The 15,652-nt window shown below is 36.8% G+C and overlaps 1 protein-coding gene across 7 annotated transcripts in view; it reads right to left on the reverse strand.

Annotated features, from left to right (window-relative positions):
• Nucleotides 1-15,652, reverse strand: part of OXR1 (oxidation resistance 1) — a 305,203-nt gene that overhangs the window by 33,576 nt on the left and 255,975 nt on the right. For all 7 annotated transcript variants that reach the window (XM_076329243.1, XM_076329239.1, XM_076329242.1 and 4 more), the window contains 3 exons: nt 12,129-12,922; nt 7,995-8,163; nt 4,716-4,878 (listed from right to left, as the gene is read on the reverse strand). In XM_076329243.1, coding sequence (XP_076185358.1) covers nt 4,716-4,878; nt 7,995-8,163; nt 12,129-12,922 — 1,126 coding nt within the window. The remainder of the gene's footprint in view (nt 1-4,715; nt 4,879-7,994; nt 8,164-12,128; nt 12,923-15,652) is intronic.

The following is a 15,652-nucleotide window of genomic DNA, read 5'->3' on the forward strand; positions in this document are numbered from 1 at the left end:
GGCCATTAGCACTTGAACTTATACACATTAAGTAAAAAAAGAATACCATGATAAATATACCTCTATACCCCCAAGGCTCAGTACAGATGGTAAAAAAACCAAACCAAACAACCACAACACAAAACCAAAAAGCCCCACACACAACCCAAAACAACCCTCTTCCTTGGTGTATGCCCATTCACTTAAGTACAAGAAGGTAAGAGAGACATTCGAGGAAAACAGATGGGGATAACACCACTAAGAACCTAGCAGCACAGTTTCATTTCTTACATAATATATAAAATAAAATTCTTGTCTATTCATTTCTAGTGGACACCAGAGACAAGTCTTTAGCATGGACTGATCTTAAGTGAAAAAGTATCCTTTTTAGAGAGCTTTGCCAATGGGACAGGCAGAGGCCTCTCAGCAAGGCAGGAGCTACAAGATCCCCCACACAGAGTTTGTTTTAAACTCTAAGTAACTGACAACTATGAATTTGTCACCTTTACTGATGGTAATGTTAGACAGTAGTAGATTCATGGTTATTTCTAAGTCAGTTATCTACTAAGTGTGTAGCATATAATACAAAAAGAGTCAGCTAAACGATTCCTGGATTTTATTTTTTTTGGACACTTCATACAGTGCAGTATTTGATCAAACTAGGGTTTAATATGGCAGAAGTCTTGATCTCTTTGCCACTAGATCAGCTGAGGTTACATCTACTGGATTACTTCAGGGAAAAGGCTGATAGGAAATAGACTACTCTGTATACAGGTAGAAAAAGAAAGCATAAGCAGATGAAAGATTGGAGTAAGTTCAGAGTAAGAGTTCAGTCCCATTCATTGATCCATTTAATAAACTTACATTATAAACCAGCCCCTACTACTTGTTTCATATGTTACTGATCTTTGCTTTTGCTTGTTCCTTTTTCCCATAATTCCTTTTCCACTAAAAAAGGCACAGTACTTCCTTGAAATCTTTTGATAAAAAGCTGCAGCTGAATGTGTTAACATAGGACTATCAAAGAAGCAAAAGCTGTCTCAAAGCACCACACCTGGGTTACCCATTAATCCTCTTCCCTGTTTCTCTGGTTTTAAGATACTGTGCAACAATAGCAGAGAGAATGCTTTTTTGAAAAGAAAGCTACTCCACTAGCTTCCTCTTTCCGTAGATCAACAGTACTTCATGATGCATTTGTACATCGAGATTTTGCTTTCCATTTCCCTTCCACCCTGAGTTTTCTCATCACTGTGTTCTGAAGAAGACTGCCTATTTTTCATCCCAATACCCACGAAAAGGTTTCAATGATACTGTTCACCTGCTATCTTAGATTACACCTGGATCAAGAGCTGACAGAGAAAATGCTTGTTGGGTTAAAGGAAGGAAGTATATTGACTGAAAATAATGACTGAAATTCAATGGGAATAATGGGTATGACTAATGGGTATGACTAATGGGCCCTTCTACAAGAAGGTCCGGAAGGAGGATCCGGGGAACTACAGGCCTGTCAGCCTAACCTCGGTGCCGGGGAAGATGATGGAGTGGTTCATCTTGAGGGTGCTCACAAGGCATGTATGGGACAGCCAAGGGGATCAGGCCCAGCCAGCACGGGTTCATGAGAGGCAGGTCCTGCTTGACCAACCTGATCTCCTTCTATGACCAGGTGACCCGCCTAGTGGATGAGGGAAAGGCTGTGGATGTGGTCTACCTGGACTTCAGCAAGGCCTTTGACACCGTCTCCCACAGCATTCTCCTAGAGAAGCTGGCGGCTCACGGCTTAGACAGGTGTACTCTGTGCTGGGTCAAAAACTGGCTGGACGGCCAGGCCCAGAGAGTTGTGGTAAATGGCGTTAGATCCAGTTGGCGGCCAGTCACGAGTGGTGTTCCCCAGGGCTCAGTACTGGGGCCAGTCTTGTTCAATATCTTTATCAATGATCTGGATGAGGGGATTGAGTGCACCCTCAGTAAGTTTGCAGACAACACCAAGTTGGGCGGGAGCGTTGATCTGCTTGAGGGTAGGAAGGCTCTGCAGAGGGACCTGGACAGGCTGGATCGATGGGCCCAGGCCAACTGTATGAGGTTCAACAAGGCCAAGTGCCGAGTCCTGCACTTCAGCCACAACAACCCCATGCAACACTACAGGCTTGGGGAAGAGTGGCTGGAAAGCTGCCTGGCGGAAAAGGACCTGGGGGTGCTGGTCGATAGCCAGCTGAACATGAGCCGGCAGTGTGCCCAGGCGGCCAAGAAGGCCAATGGCATCCTGGCCTGTATCAGAAATAGCGTGGCCAGCAGGAGTAGGGAAGTGATCGTGCCCCTGTACTCGGCACTGGTGAGGCCGCACCTCGAATACTGTGTTCAGTTTTGGGCCCCTCACTACAAGAAAGACATTGAGGTGCTGGAGCGTGTCCAGAGAAGGGCAACGAAGCTGGTGAAGGGTCTAGAGCGTGAGTCTTCTGAGGAGCGGCTGAGGGAACTGGGACTGTTTAGCCTGGAGAGAAGGAGGCTCAGGGGAGACCTCATCACTCTCTACAACTACCTGAAAGGAGGTTGTAGCGAGGTGGGTGTCGGTCTCTTTTCCCAAGTAACAGGCGATAGGATGAGAGGAAATGGCCTCAAGTTGTACCAGGGGAGGTTTAGATTGGACGTGAGGAAAAATGTCTTTACTGAAAGAGTGGTGAAACATTGGACCAGGCTGCCCAGGGAAGTGGTGGAGTCCCCATCCCTGGAGGTATTTAAAAGACGAGTAGATGAGGCGCTTAGGGACATGGTTTAGTGGGCATGGTGGTGTTGGGTTGACGGTTGGACTCGATGATCTTAGAGGTCTTTTCCAACCTTAATGATTCTATGACAACAACAACAGCTACAATTCCCTGTATGTACTGATACTTTCCAGCACATGTTAAAAGCCACTAAAATGCAGTTGTATGTAATGACAGGTTGAACCATCTGGTACTGTCAAACATTTCTGATTAAAAACTTAGTTTTTAACAGCTTTCAGATTTATACTAGAAGTCAGTCATAAGAAGTCACATTACTCAAGTTAAAATGCACAGACCACCACATTAGCATATTTCTTGAACTTAGATAACTTTTTAAAAAAACCGTTATGCACCTCACTAATCACACTAACTTTTAAATCCAGAAAATTATTATTTGATAATCTTAAGAGAACCAAACTTGACATAATTTTCACATAACACATATAGAAATGACACTATTTTTGAAATATGTCTTCTACAATTGTTTCCAAAGGAGACCTAAATAAAGGCTTAAGGCATGACCTCATTCTGTAGTAAATAACTTACAGATTTTAATACATGTAGGAAAAGGACTGCCTCTACTATCTTCAGAAATAACTCCTAAAAAGTTACAACATTTAATCCTGTAGAAAATTTTGCACTATTTTCTGTGGAAATTATTCTGTAATTATATTAAGGTGCAAAGTTACTGAAGAGCTCATTAGAAGAGAGACATACTGTGCCTTAAACCATAATATTGGTCACTTGCCACTGATCCCTGTGTTCCAACAGGCCAAGTTTTAAAACATCAAATACTTAAAGGCTTTGAGCAAGAGTCAACACCAAAATACATTGCTGGTAAAAATACTCAAGCAATATATATACACACTGAAAATATGAAGATTCAAAAGACATGCTTTTATGATACTCATTTCAATGTCTCACAGCAAAAATGCTCCATGCAAAATCACTGAGCTGCAGAGATAGTTTTTTGTAACCACAGCCTAATACTTCAGCTAAGTAAGTGAGAAGTTTGAAGTCAGAGTTCTACTATGATTCTAAATTTTGGAGCTAAGAAGAAAACTATTACCCGTACTTAGACTATTGCAGATTTTTGAAGTTTCTTTTACACTCTACATAAAATACAAGTATAGACTTCCTTAATTTCAACATGCTCCATTGCGGGGAGGGACTAGGGGAGGGGGAAGAAAAAGGAAAAATCAGTCTTACAGTCAGAGATTGCAATTGCTGTCCTGAGACTCAAGTTAAACAGTGCTGATGGGATACTTCTACAATATATATGACAAGAATCATCAAACTTTTGACTGACACTTGAATGCACAAGACTACAAGTGCTTTAACTGTATGTACACTACAAAACAAAACCATGTAGACACGTAAAGATGTGTCCATAGAAACACAGTGGACACAGATTCACATGGGAGAAATGTGTTTGTTATAAAAAATAAGAAGATAGTTCCAGTTACAGTGTATTACTAAAATCCATGCAGCAGCATCTTAATGTATGAAGAAGTTATAACTGAGAAGTTAACTACTGGATTATTGGAAAAACATGTCATTAACAGATTAATTTTCCTTTTTTGTTGTCTCATCCCTGTTTTGAGACTTAACAATAAGTATTCAGCATTCTAGATACAGGAATAATAAATATCAGAAACTGTCAGTTTGAGTGAAAACTAAGTCTGCTTCATCAAAGTTGCAACTTCTTTGCTGTACTCACATTCCTTTCAACTCTGAGTTTTAAGTTACAATTTGCTCCATACAAAAATGACTTGTAATTGTGAAATGTTGCCCTGAACTGATGTTAGAGCAAAGCATTAGGATGGCATAAATTAAAGTCATGATCATAGTAAGCAGACTAATAAAGCACATTGCTTTGTTTTTCTTATTGGAAAGTATTTAACACTATTTTAACTATATTCCTATGAAAGTATTAAAAAAATATACCTTTCTATCTTTGACACTGTTCTTCCTTACCTCCCACTCTTTAGCAGTTTCTTCAGTAGCAGATTCTTCACTAGTTTCAGGCTCTTCCTTCTTTTTTACCACTATAAATCCAGGTTCCCGAAGAGATTCCCCAGTATCTTCTGCATATATCTCTGGACTCCACTGGATAAAGAAGACATACAAGTGATCTGTCCTAGAGAAATCAAGTAATAATACAGAAAAGAAAAATAAGGTAAGTTTGTGATCTTTTGGGTCATGTCTAATAATTATGAAGTATTTAAGGTTAAAATGAAAATACTTACTATTTCATGTTTTACTAGATATTAGAGACAATTGAAAAAAGCTAGGTTTTTTTTCTTTTTAATTATATGAAGCTGACACTGGAGGAAAAACAGGAAACAAGTTGGTAATTGACTAGCTGAGTTTTCATATACAAGTACAGTCCTTCAATCACTTCTGTCCCGTTGGAAATCTGTTTACAATTGAAATAACCTCCAAAATAAAACACTAAGATTTTTTTATTTTATTTAAAAAGTGACATAAAAACATAAACAAAACTGGAATTTGAAAGTGTCTGCATGTCTGTTTTCCCCACCCCTGAAGAAGAGCTGAACACTCGCAAGACATGTAACTAAAATTATACAGACTGAGAGAATTACTAGAGATATAAGGAAATAAGGCTGCAAGCGTGCATATTTATAGATAGATCATAAACTACAGACTAATCTAACTGCAGGACTGCAGTAAGTACCAAGACTCAAAGTTACCTCCTTTTAAGTTGTTATCTGCCACAAATGGCATGGTTCTCCAGTCTGGAAGAACAAAATGCCCAAATGACAAGAAGAAAGTTATTTACAATCCCAACAGATGTCAGTCTATACTGTTCAAGCATTTCCTGTAGGTGCACAGATGGAGCATTTAGAAAAAGGACATGCAATGAATCTACTAGTATCTCTTTATCATGGAAAAGACAGCTTCAGAGCTAGAGCTTTGTGGCTCTGGTTACCAAGAGTTTGAATATTCCTTTTGTCTCTCTCCAGAGATATTTGCTATCCAGAATCTGCATACTGGATTAGCATGCAGAACAATATTTGGACTTCCCCCCCGCACCTTACTAAATCCTTGCAAAACTGAATACTGAAAGAACAGCAAGAGATACAGAGCAGCAAAGTCTCTCAAAACTGCAGCTATATGTATGCACACACATATGTAATAATAGTCTCTGAACAGTGTCAGTTATTCAAAGTCACCCTTGTTAAAATTAAGGTTCCTGAATAACATTGATGAAAGGGGGAAAAAAAAAAAGGACATATCTTTCTCTGACAGTAAGAGTGAATGAAATATTTCAGATGCATAAGGCTAGGTAAGTTCTATGACAAAGTCAGAACAAGAAGCTGTAGGCTCCTCATGCACTGAACGAGGTATCAATTTAAACAGTCTTACAAGTAGGAAAATAAAAAAAAACCTGATTTTAACTTTAAGAACTTGAAGTTGTGTACAATTATAGCAGTTAAAGAAGTAAATAAAACTTGATGTTTAAGGAACTCTAAAGACACTCCTTCCCAGACGGGCTCATTTGAGATTAAGAACGCTGAAATAATGCAGGTTTGTCAGATACGTACTTTTTTCTCTTTCTTACCTCTAGGTGACAAAGACAACTGGGTCGATGCTAAATATTTTGACCTATGCAGAGTAGCACTCAGCAAGGTTAACACTGAATTAAGAAAACAAACACCTCACTACCACCACATGTGACTGTGTACAAAACCATAGTACACACACTGGATGGATAAAGAACAGATTACTAATTCCCCGTGCAGTTAGAGAGAGAAACCCTTCATAGGTGAAGTAATTTCCAAGGAGATCAGATACAGACTGCAAACCAAGAACTTTCTTCTGAAATAGGTGATAAATTCTGCTTTATGCTGAAGACAAGTACTTGCTCTGCTACATTAGAAAATGAACCAAAGAGGCAGTAATCATTTTAATCAGCTGACCGAGACATCAATGCCATACGTGAAACATTTACCTCTTTTCAAATTAAATATGATATGAATAGAACAAGAAAATTTGAGTTTACTGTAACGATAAGAGGTCACCTGGCCCAGCCAGGATTAACTATACCAGAATCAGGGTGACAGACATTTGTCTCAAGAAATTGCATAATCTCCACCACTTAGGAGCAATGGGAGCGATGTTTAAAAGCAATTTAGTGATGCCCTAGCACAGACTCAGTTCTCCCTGTTGGAAAACTCAAATATTTTCATGTAATTTCAGTCCATTAAACATTTCCATTCACAGTGGACACAAAAAAAAAAAAAAAAGAGACTACTGCCTTTCTTGTTGCAGCCAACTTTTAAGTATGAAATGATTTTATGTTTGTAATCAACCTTTTCTCCTTTAGATTAAAGAACCCCACTTACTTCTAATTTTCTTTATATGTTACACTTTCTAGGCATTAATTAGTCTTGCTGCTTTCCTCTGGACTCTCTCCAATTGATCCATATCTGTCCTCAACTGCAGTGCCCCAACTGGACATTCTATGTCATTCAGCTCAAAAGAAAAGATGGAAAAGTGACTTGATCATTGTGTGTAGGTATTTATACAGGATGATAGCTGATAGTTTTTTGTTGTTGTTTCTTTCCTTTTTCTCCCCCCTCTTCTGACAAGGATATAATAATCTCCAATACTCCCAAAAAATCACATTCAACTTGAAAATAAGTCACAGTTTCCTAGCAGTAAAGATCATTTCAGAATTCAAGACTTTACCAGTGAGTAAGCATGGACATCTCATGTCTTTGAATCACTGTAACAAATTTAGATATTTTTCTGGTAGATATGTTCAAAACTTTTCCAGGAAGTTCCATACATAAAGATAAGACAAAAGAACCCCAGCTAGCTCTTCTGAACCCAGGGCTCTAAGAAGTAGAGACAATTTTTAGAAAGTTTCCAAATAATGGGAAGCACAGATAATGACAATAAAAACTTTGTTGCGGAACTCACTTCCTTCACCAGACACCATTTACTTGAATCTTTCTTTCATTATTTACTTGCTACAAACACAAGCCTAAATAATATCATGAGAAACTACTGGCTGAACCTACAAGTAACTCAAGTAAATCAGTGAAGCTTCAGTATGGTAATGAGGTATTCCAGTGTTAAGTACAAGCCAATCATCAATATCCTAGTTGTTGTCCCTTTTTTGTGTTGCTTTATAGACACATTCACTGAAAAAATTTGAATGGTGCAGAAAAAAAGCTCAAAGACCTACTGGAAAGTGTTGATTTTTACAGTCTACCTCCTTCTTACCTTTCTTGTGGAACAGCAAACCAGTACTCATGTTTTTTATCCCTCTGTGCATACTGTTGCATTGATGCACTTGCTTGTGAAACAAATGTTTTTCTCATGGGTTTTCCAACCCTGAGACACAGAAATTTGTGAGATCGATGTCGTCTCTTTTCTTTTGTAAGAGAAGAACCTATTAGTAAAGAAAGAATAAGCTATCCACAATGTACAAAAGAGGTTAACAAAATTATTAGCCGATTTTGTATTAGGCAATACAGGCATATAGGACGTATAGATAAATAAGTAATAGGACATGAGGTAAGATAGGTAGTAATAATTACCTGTCCTTTTTTTGTTACATAAATTGCATCAGCAGAATTAACTTCAGAGTACAACACATTTGAATAATTCTAACATTCATTTCTGCTTCCAACCCTAGATCACATTATGATAGTCTTTCATCCATGCTTGAAAGTATTTCAGAAGGTATTCTCGATGCATATCCCTCAACACTGAATCAGACAACCCTGCCACTGTTAAAACGATATTCCATATACATGCAAAAGACACAGCGTTAAATAAGTACTTAGGCTTGATTCACATACGTCAAAGCTGTTTATTAGTTACTTTTCATTTAAAAAAGAAGAGTTCTGGCACTACTAATAGAGGATTGAGATGATTTTTTAATTTGTTAGCTATATCAAACACTTTAAAGGTATGAACTCCATTTCAGGATGAAGTATACTGGATGTTGTGGTATGGTTTTTTTCCCTCCATTAGTATATTTAATTGAACAAAGGGTAATCATATAATTCTTTTAAGGTCTGGATTGTCAATTCATCAGAAGGTAAAGGAAGAAGTCTTCTCAAAATTGTTTCTTTGCTAGATTAATTGCCCAAATCCTAGAACGTGAGCTCCAGCTACAAGAGACTTTTTAAAGCAAGGAAGGAAAGTGTAAATTTAGGAGTTCTTATGATCAGCTATAACAAAGCATTTATCCTACCTCTGGTGTTACATGTACATACAGATATGTTCCCATTTTCTAGGACATTCATCTTTTCTTTACAGCTGAAGTTCTCCTTCAGTGTCTATGCAGACTACAGATACACTAAGAACAGAAAACATCACCTTCTTGACCTATAAACATCTCTACTGTATGTTTTCGCAATCAGATTTTCACCATAAAGCTTAGAATAGCGTTGTTTCACATAAGGATTTTTTTTAATAAATATTTAAGTGTGCATCTCCTAATTTTCAGTTACAACATTTTAGAATTATACCTGCAGTATACAGTATGGTAGAATAGTCGTAATACGTATGATTTAGAAGTAATTTATAAATCTGTAAGCTCAAAGGTAAATTGTCAGATTAAAAAAAAACAAAACCAAAAAGAACCCAAAATAAACAAAAAACCTGTTTCATAGGACTGGCACATGAACTTTGTGGCAGTGTTAGAGAATTACTCTTAAAATGATCTGACATTTGGGATTTTGGTCCCTCAGATGCAGCAGTTTAGAACTTCTCTAACCTAGAGCTCAGAGAAGTGGGATTTGTACCATACATTAAAAAAGAAAAGTGAGTGAGATTATAGTTCCAGCTAGCAGAGAGAATGAAAACAAACAACTTAGCCCTGCCCCCAAACCTTAAAAGGGCTCTTTAAGATATTCTTTTTTTGGTGGGTTCTCCAATATATTCTTGTATGTTTTACACAGAATTAATCAGGAAAAAAAAAGGTTTTAGCAATGGCTATTGTGTGTCTCATGCCTTTTTTCTCCCTTCAATCTCTGCCAATATCCAGCTAACTAAGCAGCAAACAGACATGTTATCTTTAATGAGATTTCATCAGCTTGTTTATACACACACAAAACTATAGACCATTAAAATTTCTCCAAAGTATCAACTACAGCTAGCTTTTATTTCAGTCCAGTGGTTAACATAAGTGTCTGTAGAAATAGAAGAGAATATAGAGTCCTGGGTAATAAAAAAAAAAAATCCAAGGGAGACCTTTTTAGCTATTCTAGTCTACTCAGTTATCAACTTGCATTGCATCACCTGTTCAACATTCAGAACAAATAGATCATTAATTCCAAACTCAAACATTTGACCTCTGCAAATTGAAATGGTAGCTCCCAAAAACCTAGATGCTCAAAACTCCCACAAAAGAGAAGAAGAAATTCAACTAAGTCCTTGCTATACGCAGGAGATAAAGACTATCTAGGTAACTCAATGATACAAAACGCATAGTATGTCTACTTCAGAGCTTTAGTCTGATAGGATATTAGAAAGTGTTTACAGTGTTTCAATTTTTTAATGACCTAGTGTTTTTAGTGACCTACTGTTAATAAACCTGTCATATTTAGTCTTCGATGACCTTCCAGAGTTAAGCAATAGATCTATGCTTTTACCTTGCCCTATTTAAACTTGCCTGTAGACAAAGCCAGTAGAAGCTTCACCAAATCTATCTAGATTGAGAAATACTGATTCATAATTTACTGTTTTATTTGTATTCTGCTAATAAAATATGCAAGAATAAGAAACATACAGTAATTCCAACTGAAGTTGGATTGAAATCATTGGCACAAATCTCCAAAAAAGTAACCTGTGTTTTTCTTTTTTCATTTTTTTTCTATTTTACCCCCACAACCTTCAGTGAGGCTGTAACATTATGTGCAGAAGGTTTCTAGCCAGCACTCCTCTGTCTAACTGTATGTACACTTTTTTGATTATATATGTATATACTCTGTGACTGTACGGATCACATCATCATAAAAAACCTGCAGAGTCACTCAATGATACAATCTTTTAGAAAACTGACAAAACTAAAGCATCTAATACAACTGAATTAAATAATAATTTTAAGAAAAGCAGCAATTGTGGCAAAGAACACTTGGTGCTTGCATTTTTTTTTTAAAAGTCACAGCCAGCAACTACTGCTAGCTGACACTTTTGCCAGAGGATTTACTCTAATATTTAAGGCATAAAAGCCAAACTTATCACAGAATGATGCAACTATTAATCTGCTTCAAATTTCAAAATTCAGTTACTTCCATAACAGGAGGAAAAAAAACCAACAAAAAATATCATATCAAATTCTGAAGTCTAAGACGAATTTCTGTCAATCGAAGAATATACCTCTCTATTCAATACAATCTCAGCTTTTGATAATTAACAAACAATTTGACCTTCAAATGCACTTCATGTATAATATGTTAGTTTGTGAGAGGCATTATAGATATGTTTTGTTTCTAGCCCCCCAAATATTACACAATTAAAACAACTAGTTTATCTCCATTAGTAAGATGGTACGGCATCAGTAAGTGACCTATAAATTTTTTTAAAAAGCAAAATCAATACATACAGAAACATCTTTAAGTTACTTAAAAAAGACAAAGTTTTTTTTTTTTTTATATGAATTGAGTAACTTCAACAGACTTTCAAGATAACTTCCACCTAATAATTCTAGGGCCTGATCTTTGCAGAAGAGTAAAGGTACTCAAGAAATAGAACTAGTTGTTCCCCATATTCACAGTATTAGTTTCTTACCATCTAGCTCTTATTTATCCTGAGAAATGCTTTTTGTATGCTTAACCTTGTTCTAGTCAGCATGGAAGTATGACAAGATGCAAGTGAAACAAAGTTCTGAAAGTATCAAAGAGTGTTAAGACTTCAGTGTTCACTGCTCACATAATAAACCTTAACCACAAGGTAGACATGCTATAAATAAGATGAAATTCATTTCTCTGAAATTCATACACATGTACACTGGGATCAAAATTTAAGTGACAGCTAGCTGATTGCTAAAGAACATTTTTAATTTTGAGCTCTACAGTGACCAATGCATCATGGATCTAACTTTACAGCTCATTTAAATCTCCCCTACAAAGATACTGTGTTTTAATATGATCATAAATATAATCTTAATGAGGAAAAATGACAGTAATAAAGGTATTCATGTTTTCAGTTTTCCGAGCAATATTTTCCCCACTGGTTTATATAAGGTGTAACTTAGGTATATCTTCAAGCCAATGAGAAATATAAGCAATATATGGGGAGATGTGTTCTACAGAATGAAGAACAAGAAAAATTCTGATGAGCTGGAGGGAGATACATTGTAAATCTGAAGGCTAACACGGTATCCGTAAATACTGACTCACTCACCTTCTAATTGCCCATCTCCTGCAGTCACAGTTTTCTGACCAACTTCTTTTTGAGAATCCTGTTGCATGTTTTCTCTTTGTTGTTTGGTTTGTTGCATAGTGTGGGTCTTCCAGAGTTTGCGGAGTTCCTCAACTTCTGTCTCCGAGTCTTGAGTTCGCTCTCTCACTACTTTTCCTTTGCTAGTTGTCTCTCTCTTTTGAGAGTCTGTGGTATCTTCACAATGCGGACATTCCTCTCTCGTCTTACTCTCTCCTTCTGCTTCTTTTCCTAATGAGGAATATTGATCATTGCCCACTTCTGCCTCTTTGTCATGCTCTTCACTACCATGTGATCCTTGCAAAGACTGCTGGAGGACATCTGCAATATTTTCACTAGGTTCTTGTCCCCCCTTTATAGACATTTCAGCACTTTCTGAACCTAAGCTGTGGGTACCAAACTGTTTATCATTTACAACCATTTCGGCACTGGGTTTTAAGTCACTGGCAGCTTCATTTGAGTCTGAAATCATTGTTAAACATTCAGCACTAGTCTGGTTTATTGTTTGGACAGATTCTGATGATGCTCCAGAAGATTTGTCTTGTCGAAGCTCATCTGAGGAAACATGCTCCTCACGTATTGGAGAGAGTTCTGATTCTGTGAAGACATCTTCTGAAAGAGACTCCTCTGTGCTCCTTGGGGCAGTACTAGCACTGTCATTGCCTGTATCCCGAATCCTGGAATCCATTTCATCTGTATTGCTCTTTGCAGCTTTCTTGGAATGGCACAGTTCCCTTACAGACAGCTGTTCTACATCTCTGTTGAGCAAATAAGAATGTTGTTACAGCAGGTGCCTTTTACATCGAGCTCTTTAGTAAGTTTTGTCTAATGCTGAAAAAATTTAAAGGTGCTCTTAAAGCAAACAAACAAAAAACCCAACAAACTAAAAAAAATTCCAGAGCATCGGTAATAAGAAACAAGCATAAAATATGTTCTTGTAACAGTAAGCTTATAGCAGACCTTTTGCCAGCATGACATAGATAGGACTTCTCAACTTCATGACATTACTTTTGCAAGGAGAAGCTCTCCTTGGAAACCAACAAGATTGTTTGAGATGCTTAAAGTGTAAATATAAAATGGGAAAAACAACAAAAAACTACACACAACCATAATCTCTAAAGGTAGAAATCTTCCACAATCTTTTAAATTTGTCTACCAAAGAGGGCAGTACAATTGTATGGATCTGTCCTACTCTATTATGAAATGAACACCTAGCTCACTGGTAAGAAATGAATGGCAGAAATCATCTGGTCGAACCTTAACTATCTAAGCTAGTCAATGCAGAACAACAGGAACCATCAAGGTAGATCTTACCATTCTGCCCATGGGAAATACCTAACAGTGATTAGTGTCTTCACCAGTCAGGTACCTAACTTTGAGGATACCACTGTTAGGCAAAATAAATCCCAAACTACTTGGTACAAATGAACAATTTACAGAGCAGACATCAAATGTTGATAAATAGTGTAAGAAAGAAAAAAGCAAGCATAAAAGAACTTCTTTTCCCCAAAGGAAATAATCTTATTTAAACCTGCCTTTCAAAATAAGCTAACCAGTAATTCTATGAGTTTTAAAAGAGGACTACAAGGGGACTGTGAACATGCTCAACTACATCTACAGGACTCAAGCTTTTCCACTGTTGTCAAAAAAACTGAACAGTACACAACCTCCATAAATTTCTCATGTTTAAACATACGTTTGACTAGAGTTCTCAATGCTAACTCCCTTGCTACTGCAAGCACATTACATCTTCCATTACCTAGTATCAAATGCTTTTAAGAAGCTTGTACCTTAATCGCTCATCTTGAAGAAGGATAAATCCACTCCACACGTCAACAAAACTTTTTATTCAGTTAGGTCATATTACTGACATTACTGAGAGCGCTAAAATTGAGGATGTTTGCAAAGCAAATGCACCCTCTTACCCAAGTGTTAACATGAAGCTGATATTAAGCTTGTGCTGATCTATTAACTTTGCTTACAAAGCATGTGGATTAGACTGGGCTGTTTCCTTAATTTTTCAAGATTATGCTGGTAAGAGGTGCTCTTAGACAAGCACAACCTAAGGTTCATGAAATCTTTAGAACAGCTGTATATTTTCAGATATATATTTTTTTTCCAGTTTCACCATAGATTGTGGTTTATATATAGAAACTATACAACATGAAATTGCACTTTTAAGAACCAAAGAATCCATTGGGTTTGTGATCAATTATATCAATAATCTTATTTTCAGTATTCAGATTGTTTTTCCAAGTTTAAACAGGTTTGAAAGCTGGCTAAATTGGGAGAGGAAAAGAGGGTTAATTACAACAGTGGAATATTTAGAAAAAAGTAATAGTGGGAAAACATGATTTAAGTCTCAAATACCTTGAGACACACAGGTCTTGTCAGATCTACCTGTAGCTGTTAGGAGTTCTGGTTACAGACTTAGAAATTTGAATTTTATTTTCCCCAAAATTTATAAACGTCTCAAATTTTTATGAGGTTAAGGCATAAAAGTGCTGGGACTGAAGAAAACGCTAGAAGTTAGTGTTCTATTTAATAGTTTATAAAGTTGACAAGAAAGATAAATCAGATCGGACATACAGGGCAATGAATGCACAGTGTGAACTTTCATTATTAGACATGTTTTCATTCCATATGCATTTATATTATAAACAAAACAGGAAATGTGTGTGCTACAAGAGCACAAAAATCAATGGGGCATGGAAGGTAAACTTGCGAGTCACCATTGAGTCATTAAGAAACTAAACATGCTAGGAAAAAGACTTCTTTTGCAACTGCAATATTATGATTCAAACAGGTAGATTAAAAAGAGTCATCTAATTTTCATAACCTCATTACTTGCTCTATACATCAATTGAAGTAGGAACTACGAGCAACTTTTTAAAACTCAATCTGGAAAATAAACTTCCAGAAAGCAATCATGCTGAAGGCATCGTCATACTAAATCAAAAGCCCCAAAAGTACTACTATACTAATACATACATGAGTTGCTCTTTCAAGAAACACATGACTTCAGGCAGCAAACAAGACCATGCCAAGATACCAGTTTACTACCAAGTCTCTGCTGAAACTGAGCTTAAAAATGGTACAAGACAAGTTATTTCTTCTGGGTGTCCAGATACGCAAGATTATAAAAAAAAGATGTGCTTAGCATACTACCTGTAAGAACTGTAAAAGGGCATTTTTCAGAGTTACTGAGAATCTTTATACCTTACTGAAAATGGTTACATTTTTTAGAGTTACACATCAGGGAAACAGCTTTACTCTCTCATACATAAAGACAACTCTACCTTGGTTAAAGGAGTCCACTTCCCTGCAGTTAGATGATCAAGGTAGTCTGTAAAAGTTCGTGCTTTATGGGCTGTGATAGGTAAAGGTGGCATAATTTTTTTTATTGTTTTTTAAATCCTTTTTGGCTTTAATGTTAGAATACATCCTATTTCTGAGGACAGTATAAAAATTAGGCAACAGACAGAATG

The sequence above is a fragment of the Aptenodytes patagonicus genome, chromosome 2 (assembly GCF_965638725.1).
Source record: "Aptenodytes patagonicus chromosome 2, bAptPat1.pri.cur, whole genome shotgun sequence".
In the NCBI taxonomy this organism is placed as follows: domain Eukaryota; kingdom Metazoa; phylum Chordata; class Aves; order Sphenisciformes; family Spheniscidae; genus Aptenodytes; species Aptenodytes patagonicus.